Source organism: Galeopterus variegatus, unplaced genomic scaffold (assembly GCF_000696425.1).
Source record: "Galeopterus variegatus unplaced genomic scaffold, G_variegatus-3.0.2 Scaffold11324, whole genome shotgun sequence".
NCBI lineage: Eukaryota > Metazoa > Chordata > Mammalia > Dermoptera > Cynocephalidae > Galeopterus > Galeopterus variegatus.
The window spans coordinates 21,433-34,758 of NW_007737435.1; the positions used below are offsets into that span (position 1 = coordinate 21,433).

The following is a 13,326-nucleotide window of genomic DNA, read 5'->3' on the forward strand; positions in this document are numbered from 1 at the left end:
TCAGGCTCTCCCATACTACTTACATGTATACAACTTCTGTCCAGTGTGAATTCCATATAAATCAAAAAATAGTTGTTGAAAATGAAAACTCCCCCTATTTTTTGTTTGTAAGATTTCTATCCAGTGTGCATTTTCTTCACGTGGTATCGTAAAGATGCAAGCCAACTGAAGGCTTCCCCACATTCCTTACATTTATAAGGTTTATCTCCAGTGTGTGCTCTCATATGTGCTTGAAAGGCTGCAAGAAAAGTGAAGACTTTCCCACATTCCTTACATTTGTAGGGTTTCTCTCCAGTGTGCACTCTTTCATGAATTTGAATATAACTGAAACAACTGAAGGCTTTACCACATTGCTTACATTTGTAGGGTTTATCTTCAATATGAGTCCTCTCATGTTTTTTAACAGATTGCTGATAAATGAAGGTTTTCCCACAATGTTTACACTCATAGGGTCTCTCCCCACTGTGAGTTCTTCCATGTATTTGCAAACCTAGAGGAGACATGTAGGTTTTCCCACACTGTTTACAATCATAGCATTTCCGTGCAGTGTGAGTCCTTTCATGTATTTGAGCAGAATGGCGATAATGGAAGGCCTTCCCACATTCCTTACATTTGTAAGGCTTCTCTCCAGTATGAGTCTTTTCATGTCTTTGAGCAGAGTTGTGATATGGGAAAGCTTTTCCACATTTTTTACATTTATAGGGTTTCTCTCCACTGTGAGTGCTTTCATGTGCTTGCAAACCTGGAGAAGACATGAAGGCTTTCCCACATTCCTTACATTTGTAAGGCTTCTCTCCAGTATGAGTCTTTTCGTGTCTTTGAGCAGAGTAGAGATACAGGAATGCTTTTCCACATTCTTTACATTTATAGGGTTTCTCTCCAGTGTGAGTTCTTCCATGTGCTTGTAAACCTAGACGAGACATGTAGGTTTTCCCACATTCCTGACATTTGTAAGGTTTTTCTCCAGTATGAGACTTTTCATGTCTTTGAGTGGTGTTCTGATACAGGGATGCTTTTATACATTTTTTACATTCATAGGGTTTCTCTCCAGTTTGAGTCCTCCCATGTATTTGGAAAGAAGGTTGATAACTGAATGCTTTCCCATATTTCTTACATTTATAGGGTATTTCTCCACTGTGTATCCTTTCATGTTTTCTAAAACACTGAAGATAACTGAAGGCTTTCCCACATTCTTTACATTTATATGGCTTCTTTCCATATTCCTGACACTTATATGGTTTGTGTCCAGTGTGAAGTCTGATGTGCCTATTAAAGAATGAGTAAGGAATGAAGACTTTTACACACACACTTATTGATATTAGAATGTCTTTTTTTCACTTTCAGGGAAAGTATAGGTTTTATGTCCTGTCTAAATTGCTTCAAAGTAAATATACTGAATTCTCTGTAAGAGGGCTCAGGTACACCTAATATGAACACAGTGATATTCATACCTGGATTTTTAAATACTGTTTCCAAGTGAACTTTTTCTCAAACACTGAGCATTTATGCCATATTTAAGAAAACACTTTGTGTTAATATGATTGTACTTCAAAAACTCTGTGGAAAATCAGAATTAAAAGATAATACAGGGCCGGCCCGGTGGCGCACTGCTACAGTGCGCCGCTTGGGAGTGCGGCGGCGCTCCCGCCGAGGGTTCGGATCCCACATACAGACCGGCCGCTCACTGGCTGAGCGAGGTGCGGGCGCGACACCAAGGGTTGCGATCCCATTGCCGGTCCCGGTCTGGTACGGGCGCAACACTGAGGGTTGTGATCCGTTGACGGTCACGAAAAAAGATAATACAAATCTTTTCATTAACTTTTTGAAGACCCCTTGTATTTTAGTAAGGATAGGCGCAACACTGAGGGTTGTGATCCGTTGACGGTCACGAAAAAAGACAAAAAAAAAAAAGATAATACAAATCTTTTCATTAACTTTTTGAAGACCCCTTGTATTTTAGTAAGGATAAATAAATTTAAAGATGAGTTTCTTTTGTTTGCTTGTTTTTAAAAATTTATGACATAGTAAGATTTTTCTCCTGGAACACTGCTTTCACTTGTGAGGTGTGACTCACCTGAGATTTCTCCCCTGGTTTTTGTACTTATCTTCAATGTTCTGGTCTTTCTGATTTTTTCCTAAAATACAAACCCAGAAAAATCATCACAAATTATTAGAAAGTACAGAAAAACTTAGAGTCTAGGTCCATGATAAGCTGTGACTATATATGGCTTATTTACAAGGTACTGCCTTTTCACATTCCAAATCCTGGAATAGAAATGATGACCAAAAATGTTGTCCTGTAAATTGTTAGAGAACATGACAGAATGATGCCATCTTACCTACTGAGTTCAGGTTCCTAAAGGTTTCCCACATCACATCTCTGTAGAGTTTTTTCTGCGAAGGATCTAGCAAAATCCACTCCTCCTGGGTGAAGTTCACAGCCACATCCTTAAAGGCCACTGATTCCTGAAACATCCCACATATGTATACATGAAGATGGGTGAGACTGACAGTCCTGGGGATCTACACTCAATTCATAAGATGTTCATATATGATTATGTGCTCGCTAAAGACTTATTCTATGGTTTTGGTCATCAGAATTCTTACTCTCTGTCCACACTACTTCCTAAATTTAACAGCAACTATCTTTACATTTTCTCTGTGATCATCTCAAGTCTTATTGCTCTCCAATGGCAGGTCCAGAGCACCTTGGAGGAGTTAGAGAAATGCTATACAAAACAAAAGAATATTTTCATTTTAAGACCATCAATTCCTTATAAGAAATACTCTTTCATCTCTTTCCTTATTACACACCATAGCACTCAACATTCCATGAAATACAAGGTCAAATCAGGATAACATTTGAATGAATAACACACTGAAGAACATCAAACATGAGAAGCCTGGAGGTCCGTGGAAATCAAACTTGTAACAAGTACCAGTTAACCACATTGTCCTGAAGTAATACGGGACATTAGAGGTAGTCAGATCCAGCTGACTAAATCAAAATTTCTCTTTTGGAGAAGTATTCATTTAAATTGGTTTGTGTAACATTTATCACAGACTCAGTCTTTCCTTTTTCACTCTGTCCTATTTCATGGAGCTATTAAGTTACTGGGAAGTTAGAGCTCAGGCACAAGGAAAAAGGCATGAAAACTTAGATCTCCACACAAACCCTATACTTCCAAGCCTCAGGACTACTTCCTGCCAATTTTTAGCACACTTACACACACATCCTGGGAGGATAAAATGCCAGAAGAGCTCTTTCCAGCAAAACCATTGTAGTGTATACTGGGCCTTGCTGACCTTAAGAAACAGGTTAATTTGCAATTTACAAGGGAGTTCATTAAAAGTCCACAATAATTTGAGGGTGATTTTACCCATTATAAAATATATAAAGAGTTCTCAGCAGAGGTTTCCTCCAAGAGAGCATAAAATGCCCTTTCTCCAATTTGAGAAGAAAGTAATTCCCAACCAGCCACTCTAAAGAACAGGATAAGAATTAAATTAGACTAGGGCTGGCCAGTTAGCTTACTCTGTAGAGCGTGGTGTTGATAACACCAAGGTCAAAGGTTTGGATCCTCATATCAGCCAGCCACACACACAAAAAAAGGAACTGAATTGAACTTCTTTTCAGAAATCATGCAAGCAAGGAGAGAGTAGATTGAAATATTTAAAGTGCATTAAAGAAAAAACACTCAGAGTTGTGTCATGCGAAATTATCCTTCAAATGAGGATGAAAGAAATACTTTCTGAGACAAACAAAAATTAAAGGAATTCATCACCAGTACACGTGCTTTGCAAGAAATGGTAAAAAGAAAAAATTATCAGAAAGATGGTAAATGATAAAGGATGGTACAATGTTAGACAAGCCATAAATGAAAGTAAAACAAAATCATTTTTCTTCTTAACTACTGTAACCGATAACAGTTTGCTCAAAATAATAACAGCTTCAATGTATTCAATAATTAAAGCTTATGGATGAATGACAGCACTGTTATAAGAGACAGGGAGAGAGGAATCAGGATTACTGCTATGAGGTACTTGCACAAACAGTGGAGTGGTCCAGCATTGCTAGAAACAGAACTTCAGATAGTTATAATTGTATACTGCAAACTCAAGGGAAACCACCAAAGTAGTAATTTAAAAAATGTACTATAGGCTAGCCAGTTTAGCTCAGTTGGTTAGAGCACAGCCTTGTCCTTGTAAGGTCAAGGGTTTGGATCTCCGTTCCAGCCAGCTGTCCCCCAACCCCCCCCAAAAAACCAGAATAAAAGTCACTTTATTTTTTTTAAAAGATGACCGGTAAGGGGATCTCAACCCTTGGCTTGGTGTTGTCAGCACCACGCTCAGCTAGTGAGCAAACCGGCCATCCCTATATAGGATCCGAACCCGGTGCCTTGGTGTTATCAGCACCGCACTCTACCGAGTGAGCCACGGGCCAGCCCTAAAAAAAAGTCACTTTAAAAAAAAAAGTATTATTGACATGCTAAGAGGAAAAAAATGGAATCAGGTAAAATGCTCAAAGAGAAGTAAAAAAATGATCAAAGAAAGAACAAGGGCAACAAATAGAAATCAAGAAAACATATAGTAGACATTAATCCAACTATATCAAATATCACTCTAAACATCAATGGTCTAAATACAACAATGAAAAGACAAAAACTGTCACAGGTGATTAAAAAACACTTATCTGTTGTCTAAAAAAAAAAAAAAACCCATCTAGTTACATGTTGTCTACAAAAAACACACTTTAAATACAAAGACACAGTTGGATTACAAGAAATGGAGAAAAATATACCACAGTACATTAATCAAAGGTAAGCCAGCACAGCTTTATTAATTTTAGACAAAGCAAACTTTGGAGCAAGGAAAACTCACAGAGATAAATAAGGGTATTACATAATCATAAAGCGGTCAATTATCCAAAAAGACAGCAATCTTTAGTGTGTATGTGGGTTACAATAGAATCACAAAATACACAAGGCAAAAACTGATAGGACTGCAAGGAGAAATATATAAATCCCTGACTACAGCTGATACTTCAATGCTATCCTATCAGTAATTAAAGATCCAGCAGGCAAAAAAACAGGAAGGTCATAGGTGAATTGAACAGCACTATTTCACTCAAATCCATGGAACACTCCATGAAACAGAATATATTCTTTTCAAGTTCACCTGGAATATTCACCAAGATAGACTGCACTGTGGGACATATAACACACCTTAACAAATTTGTAAGAACAGAAATCATACAAAATATGCTCTCAGACCACAATGGCATTAATCTAAAAAAAGATAGTTGGGAAAACCTCAAAATACTTGGAGATTAAACAACACACTTCTAACTGACACATGGATGAAAGAAGTTCCAGGAGAAATTAAAAATTACTTAGAACTAGTGAAATGAAAATTCAACTTACCAAAGTTTGTGGGATGCAGCAAAAGTAGTACCTAGAGGTAATCTACACCACTGAACACACTAGAAAGTAAGATCTACAATCAATTATCAAAGCATATACCTTGGGAAATTAGAAAAAGTACAGATTAAACCCGAAGTAAGCCAAAGAAAGAAAGTAATAAAAAGAGAAAGTGAAATTGCAGGAAGGCAATACAGAAAAATCGACAAAACCAAAAACTGGTTCTTTCAAAAGATTAATTGATAAAAATCTAGTTAAGCTAACTGAAAAAAACAAAGGAAAAACAAATTACTAATATCACAAATGAAGTGGGGGATGAAAATGAGAAAGCATTTGACAAAATTCAACATGCATTTAAGAGAGCAAACTAGGAGTAAATAAAGGAGAACTTCTGGAGAAAGAACACATACAAGACACCTACAGCTGACATCAACTTAATGGTGAGAAACGAGATGCTGTCCCAGGAAAATGAGGAATAAGGCAAGGATGATCCTTCTCACCACTTCTATTCAACACGATATTGAACATCCTAGACAATGCCACAATAAAAAGTATTCAGATTGGAAAGGAAGAAATTAAACTGTCATTGTTGCATGTAACATGATCATCTATGTAGAGAATAAAAGAATATAGTAAAGTTGAAGAATACAAGGTCAATATACAAAGCCAATTGCTTTCACGTAGACCCACACAAATGCAAGTATAGTCAACTGAACATTGACAAAGGACCAAAGGTGATTCAATGGGAAAAGATAGTCCTTTCAACAAATAGTGGTGGAAAAACTGGATATCCACATGCAAAAAATAAAAAATAAAGCAAGTATAGTCAACTGAACATTGACAAAGGACCAAAGGTAATTCAATGGGAAAAGACAGTCCTTTCAACAAATAGTGGTGGAAAAACTGGATATCCACATGCAAAAAATAAAAAATAAATAAATAAAATCTAGATACCTTTTACAAAAAAGCAAAACTAGAATTTAACATTGGAGAAAATCTAGGTGACCCTGGGTTTGGTGATGAATTTTTAGATACAACACCAAAAGCAATATCCATGAAAGAAAACCCAAGTTTGACTTCATTAAAATGAAACACTGCTGCTGCGCAAAGGAGAATATTAAGAGAATGAAAAGACAATGCACAGAGTAGGAGAAATTATCTGCAAAACACTTATGAAGGGCTGGTATTTAAAGAATATCCAAAGAACTCTTAAGCTCAACAAATATATTTATATAACTCTTAAAACTCAATAATAATAAGACAACCCAATTAAAAATGAGCAAAAGAGCTTGAACATATACCTCACCAAATAAGATATATGTAGATATGCATATGAAAAGATCCTCAACACCATATGACAGAGAATTGCAAATAAAATAATCAGATATCACCACACACTTGTTGGAATGGTTAAAATCCAAAACACACCTCATCAAAGAAGATAAAGATTCCAAGTATATAACGTTCTGGAAAAGACACAAAAATATGAAACAGTAAAAATATCTTTTGTTGCCAGGGATTTGGGGGTAGGACAAAGGGATAAATGAACACATGGAGCACAGGGGATTTTTAGGGCAGTGAAACTACTCTACATGGTAAAGAAATGATGGTATGATATAAATTGTCAAAATCCAAGGAATGTATAACACAAGGTATCAATGCTAACATAAATTGTGAATTTTAATGCATCAATATTGGTTCAACATTGTCACAATGTACTATATTAATACAAGATATAAAAAATAAAACCATGTGAGGCAGAGGGGTCATGTGGGAACTCTGTACTTTTTGACCAGTTTTTCAGTAAACCTAAAATTGTTCTTAAAAACAAACAAACAAACAAACAACAACAACAAACAACCCATAGTCTATTGAAGAGAGAAAAGAGAAAGGATGATGATATGCATACTTCCGTTCACTCCTGAAACTGTCTAATGACTGAAACACACCCTCTTTCATTCAACTGATTTGAACTCAACAACAAACAACCCATAGTCTATTGAAGAGAGAAAAGAGAAAGGATGATGATATGCATACTTCGGTTCACTCCTGAAACTGTCTAATGACTGAAACACACCCTCTTTCATTCAACTGATTTGAACTTATCTTAGTAAGTCATTGTGATGTTCTAGGAGCCTAAGACTGGGAATAGAGGAGAAAGTTCCATCCAACACCTTGTTGCAGAGCCTAGCACTATCTAATCTGAGCAGCAAAATGAGGGTCTTGGTTACAATCAGTGGTGTCTGCAACTCCAGCATAGATAAGGAGTGTCCCACTGAAGGCTTGAATTGTGGACTTAGTGTACATAACGATGTGTTCCCTTGATTTACTATTTTGGACTACTGAGAGACAAGAGATTCCCAGAGGTCTTTTACCACAAAGGGTAATAAAAAGGACTCTTAGTCATCCAGAAGTCTATGAATATGATGTTTGGTTAGCTGTATTTGGGTTTCATCCTTTTTTTGGAACATTGCAATTAAGGATTGGAAAGCAGAAACTCTCCACTGAGCTCCATCATGTATGACTGTGGCAATGTCATCTGGAAAGTCTATAAACTCCCACTGCCATTCACTCAGTTAATCCCAATAAGGGAGCCAAGGAGTCTGGGAGAGGGGATCTCCTCCTGCAACACTGCATTTGGCTAGGGACTGAGAAGATGGCAGGCCACTCCTTCCTGCAGGTAGAATGTGCTGAAGGGCCAAGCTTTGGCTCCATCACAATAGCAAGGTATCAGTACCTGTACCGAGCTTTTTCCAAGACCGAAGGCACAATGGGCAGCTGGGTAAAGGGTCATATGCTCAGGGCCTGTGAGAGCCTCTAATTTCAGGACTGCCCAGTACAAGGTGGTAATTGCAGCTCTACTGGCATACAGTGGGGGCTGAGGGCAGTTTCCTGCATCAGAAGCCTATGGACAACTTAAGGCCATCACAGATAACTGTAAGAAGCACGAGAGGAGGTTGTAAAGCCTCTATGGTGAAAGAGTCCCTGAGGGCACTAACAGGAGTGCCTGCTATATGGCACTTTGAGAACAGAGTCTACAGTCTTTGTTGTAGGGGTACCCATTCAAGGAGGACCACCTTGCAGGTCACAGTGTTAACAGGTTTAAGAAAAATTTGTATAGGAGGACTATGTCACCTGAGAACATAGAAAGAACCTAAAGACGTTGCAGTGGTGATAAAGACAATAGATATTCCTTCACAACGTCAGGGAGACAGCAGCCCTCCATTCACCAAATAATTTTCAAGAACTTAGCTGAAGTGTCAGGGCCATTCACATTCTGTGTGGGGTATGGGGCAATGGCCCATCCACTTTTTGTGAGCTCTTTATTTTTTAATATCTGTATGTCCTGAATGCATGTCAAATGAATGTCCCTCGAGGAGGATGTCATTAATGTAACGTCATACCTGTGCTCCTGGACAAAAGTGAATGTGGTTCAGGTCATGCCTGCAAAGACAGTGTGTGATGGCAAGGATGTTGAGGTTGCCTGAGGGGAACCAGGTAAAGGTGTATCAAATCCCTTCAAAGGTGAAGGCAAACCACAGCTAAGGCTCCTAAAATAGGCACTGAACAGAATAGACCTATACAAATCTGTGACAGCAGAATACTTACAAGTTGCTGATCACACAGCGTCGATAATTCCCACAATTTTGGGTATCGGGGCTTTATAGGTGGGCCCACAATAGCAAGGTTGTGGTAATCCACTGTGAGGTGCCAGTCACTCTCTCCAAGTTTAAGAACAGGCCAAATTGGACTGTTAAAAACAGAAGCAATGGGGATAATCACCCCCTCACTAAGTAGGTTTTGTGTAATAATTTTCAGTCCTTCAAGGCCCAGTGCAATTTACATCAGGCCATATAACTAATTTAACTAGGGGGTAAAACTCGTGGGTGCCATTTTGTCAAGCCAATTTGTAAGTGCCAAAGACTTAATTCAAATTCAATTTATTACTCATTGTTTCAGAGCTTCCCTGCTTACTATGAGATGCATAATAATGGCTTCTCTGACCACGGGGGTTTAGCCAGGACAACAGTCCTGATGGTTATGGCTCTATTCATTTCTGTATTTTAGTAACGCCCCTGTGATTATCAGGGGTACACTGATTAAGTTTAGTGGGATACCCAGGTATAACCGTAACTTGCACTCTAATTAATCCCACGGCGGTTGTGAATTGATACATCACAGCAGATGTTAAAATTAATTCAGAGCCTACTTTGTAGACGCCCAAAAGCCAAGCAGTGCCCTTTTATGTTTTTTTGTTGTGTAAATTCTTTCAATATATATTTGGATTTCCAACTGGACAAACTGTGGACCTATGCTTCAGAGATTTTTGCTTTTCTTTCTCTCCCTTCCCTGTTTTGTTTTTTGGTAACTGGGTATACTCTGGGAGAAGGCGTGTCCTCTGTAACCTGGTACTTATAAATTTTTTCTACCAGAGAGTCTCAAATCAGTGTCATCAGGATTAAGGGGCTCCCCTTAGCAATGGTTGCATTATAAGGTTTAAGAACCCAAGATTTAAGTCGAGTTTGAATTAACCCCTTTTCTATGCCATGAGTGTTGTCCCCCTAAATATGAAGGTCAGGACCTTTGTTGTGGTATAGTTAAGTTCAGTAGCAGCAGCACTTAAGGGTCCCCATGAGCCCTGTGCTATTAGGAGTGTGGACTCAGACTGCCATCTAATGGCTGCCTTCCCCCTCTCTTCCCTTTCTCTCCTGTAGTTTCAAATGATTTCTTTCAGGAGCAACCACATAATGGGCCCGGCTGTAGCACAGGGTATATAGTTCCTCCTCCGAACCCTGCCCTGTATATCTGAGGCCAACCCAACATCAGTCGAAGCTTCACTGTAAACACACAGACATGTCCTGGCCAAGATGGGAACCCAGGACCACTTTAAGGACCGTAAACCTGCTTCCAAACACCAAAGAATTATCAAAACTGCCAACCTGGATTGGCTAAATCTAGAACCCAGGGCTCAAAAATTCAAGAAACAGAGCAGCACAGCTCAAAGCACAAGCTCCCAGCAAGCAGCAGCTTAAACTACATAAACTAGCCAGCAGGCAGCAGAACAGGTTACCAAGTCAGAGCAAAAGAAGATAGACACAGGATGGTGGTCAATGCCAAAACATCCTGTTCCTGTTGCCAGTATCGTGGTCACTGGCAGAGGTGTGGTTCCCAGGCTGACACTGATGGCTATGCACACTCACGCTGAGAGCATATGAAAAAGCTTACTCCTCACATGACAGGTCTCTGGGGAGAGCAGAGCAGGCCTCTCAAGCAAATGGCTTGAAGAGCAAGGAAAGAGCCTGGCTTAGGTTTTTATTGTGGGGGGGGGGAAGGCCGAGTGAGAACTCCCCCTTCTCATGGGCAGGAGCTCATGTGGTTTGAATCTCCTGCTGGAAGCAGAGGAGAGATTCCCAGGCTTTATCCAGGTGTGTGGCAAAAATGGAAGAGGGAAGAAGTTGAAGGTGTCAGTAGTGAAACTTCAAAAAATGTGCAGCTGAACTACTCATTACAAGAACAAAGATGAATAAGAAAAATATTAATTTGCAATTGCTTGTTTTTATGTAAAGAAACACTAATAATCAAAACGGTTATTTGGGGGTGGCCAGAGCAAGAGGACTGGAGTGGACCAGGATATGCTGGCATCAAGTTTTTCAAGTTAGGCATTCCTGTCTCGTGGATTTTTTTTAAACCTTCATATGCACTCATTTAAAATGATTGGAAAGGGCCGAGCCCGTGGCGCACTCGGGAGAGTGCAGCACTGGGAGCCCAGCAGCGCTCCCACCGCGGGTTCGGATCCTATATAGGGATGACCAGTGCGCTCACAGCGCTCACTGGCTGAGCGCAGTGCGGCCGGTCTCAAAAAGGACAAATAAATAAATAATAAATAAAAAATAAATAAAATGATTGGAAAAATTTATATATACCAAATTATACTATTCATTCATTCATTCATTCATTCATTCATTCATTCCTTTTTTTGTCTTTTTTCGTGTCCGGCAACGGAGCGCAACCCTCAGTGTCGCGCCCATACCGGACCGGGACCGGCAACGGGATTGCAACCCTCGGTGTTGCCCTGAATAAATATTTTTAAAGGTTTCATAGAATCCCCTGTGCAAACATCTGAGACTGGTGATTCTTATTGTGGGGAAACTCATTAATTACTTTTATATATTTTTTTTCTATTTCTTCTATGAAAATTAATCGGTTTTGACTTTCTGTCTCTGTCAATTTTAGAAAATTGTATTTTTCTTTAAAAAATTATCTATTTCACCTCACTATATTTATTTGCATAGATCTGAGCAAAAATGTCTCACAATTTTTAAAATATCCCCTTTTTATCCTTATTGCTCTCTTGTCATTTCTAATTTTACGAATTTGTCCTTTCTCCTTTTATTCCTTGATTATATTAAGTAATGGATGTCTACTAATTTTTTTTCAAAACATCTTTGGGGTATTTATTAATTTTACTGTTTTAATTTTACCTCATTAATTTTTGTGTTTGTCACTATTAATTTTCCTTCTGCTTTCTTTTGACATATGTTGTTCTTTTCTAGCTCTTTGAATTTGGAGCTTAACTCATAATTATTATTATAACGAATGCTGTAAAATTTCCTCTGATAATTGCTTAAGCCATATCCCACAGCTCTAATTTATTGTGTTATCATTTTCAAAAATTTTGCTATTTTATTTTGCACTTTCTTTTAAACCCCCAAATCACTTAATAAAATGTTTTAAATTCCCAGATTGAAGAGCTCTTTTAACATTTTGTCATTAATTTCTATTTTGCTACATAAAGCTCAGAAAATGTTTTATTTCTTTTCTTTTAGAATTTATTAAAGTTTCTTTGTGGTTTAAGATACAGTCAAATTTTCATGAATGTATGAGCACTTAAAGAGAATATATAGTCTCTATTATCAGTGTTCAGAATTCAATATATCTATAGAATTGTTACAATTAGTTGTTACATTGTTTAAGTCCTCCATATTCTAACTTTTTTCCACTTGACCTCTCTTGTATGCTCATAACACTAGGCAGCTTTTACCTTGAAGATCAATTTGCTTTGATTTAAATTAAAGTTCATAGCTCACCTTTTTTTTCCCCTTGAGATTCTCACATACATTATTCTAGTATCTTATGGCATAAAGCAATACTATCATAAAGTCTAGAGACAATCTGATTTTCTTTCCCTTATTAATGACTTTTTCTTTGTCCTGAATGTCCAAAGGATTTATTTTCTTTCTTTTTTTTAAATAAAGTCTAATCATTTTACTAGACTATATTTTGGTGTTAACTGTTCTGGTTCAATTTTCCCAGGAACACAGTAAATCTTTTCAGTATATGCTTTCAATTTTTTTTTTTAGGAGCATTTTCTTAAATCATAGTTTTCAGTATTTATTCTCTTTCATTGCTTTGTTTTACTTCTCTAGGGGCTCCTTTCATTTGTATGATGGATTTTCTTTGCCTATGCTCTATACAGTCATGTGTTGCTTAACAACAGGAATGTGCATATGTTCTGAGAAATGTATCATTAGACAATTTCATCACAGTGCAAAGAAAATAAATCTTTTAAAAAGAGTCATCCCTGGCTCCAGGGGAAAAGTAATAAACAAAATACTGCGTGCATGTGAAATGTAGAATGAAACACAAGTAGTAGATCACGATCCTACGAACCCGAGGGGAAAGATGGCGTTTGGGAATGCCGGGAGGGATTTGGAAATTAGGGGATTTCCTGCCCGACTTGGGAAGAGCTATACTGTGGGGACGGGGTCGTGAATATGGGACTCTGCTTCCTATACTCTTGGAAGATTCAAAAACAAAATGATACCCACGGGAGAAAGGAGGGACTGGGGACAACACGGACCACAGCTCCTCCCCCCGCATGACCCCCACGGCCCGAGTTGGGGTG

At 38.2% G+C, this 13,326-nt stretch overlaps 1 protein-coding gene across 1 annotated transcript in view; it reads right to left on the minus strand.

Moving 5' to 3' along the window:
* Positions 1-13,326, minus strand: part of LOC103610573 (zinc finger protein 709-like) — a 14,512-nt gene continuing 1,186 nt past the window's right edge. The window contains 4 exon segments of the mRNA XM_008594719.1: positions 1-50; positions 53-1,266; positions 2,075-2,135; positions 2,340-2,466. Of these exon segments, the coding sequence (XP_008592941.1) occupies positions 1-50; positions 53-1,266; positions 2,075-2,135; positions 2,340-2,466 (1,452 nt within the window).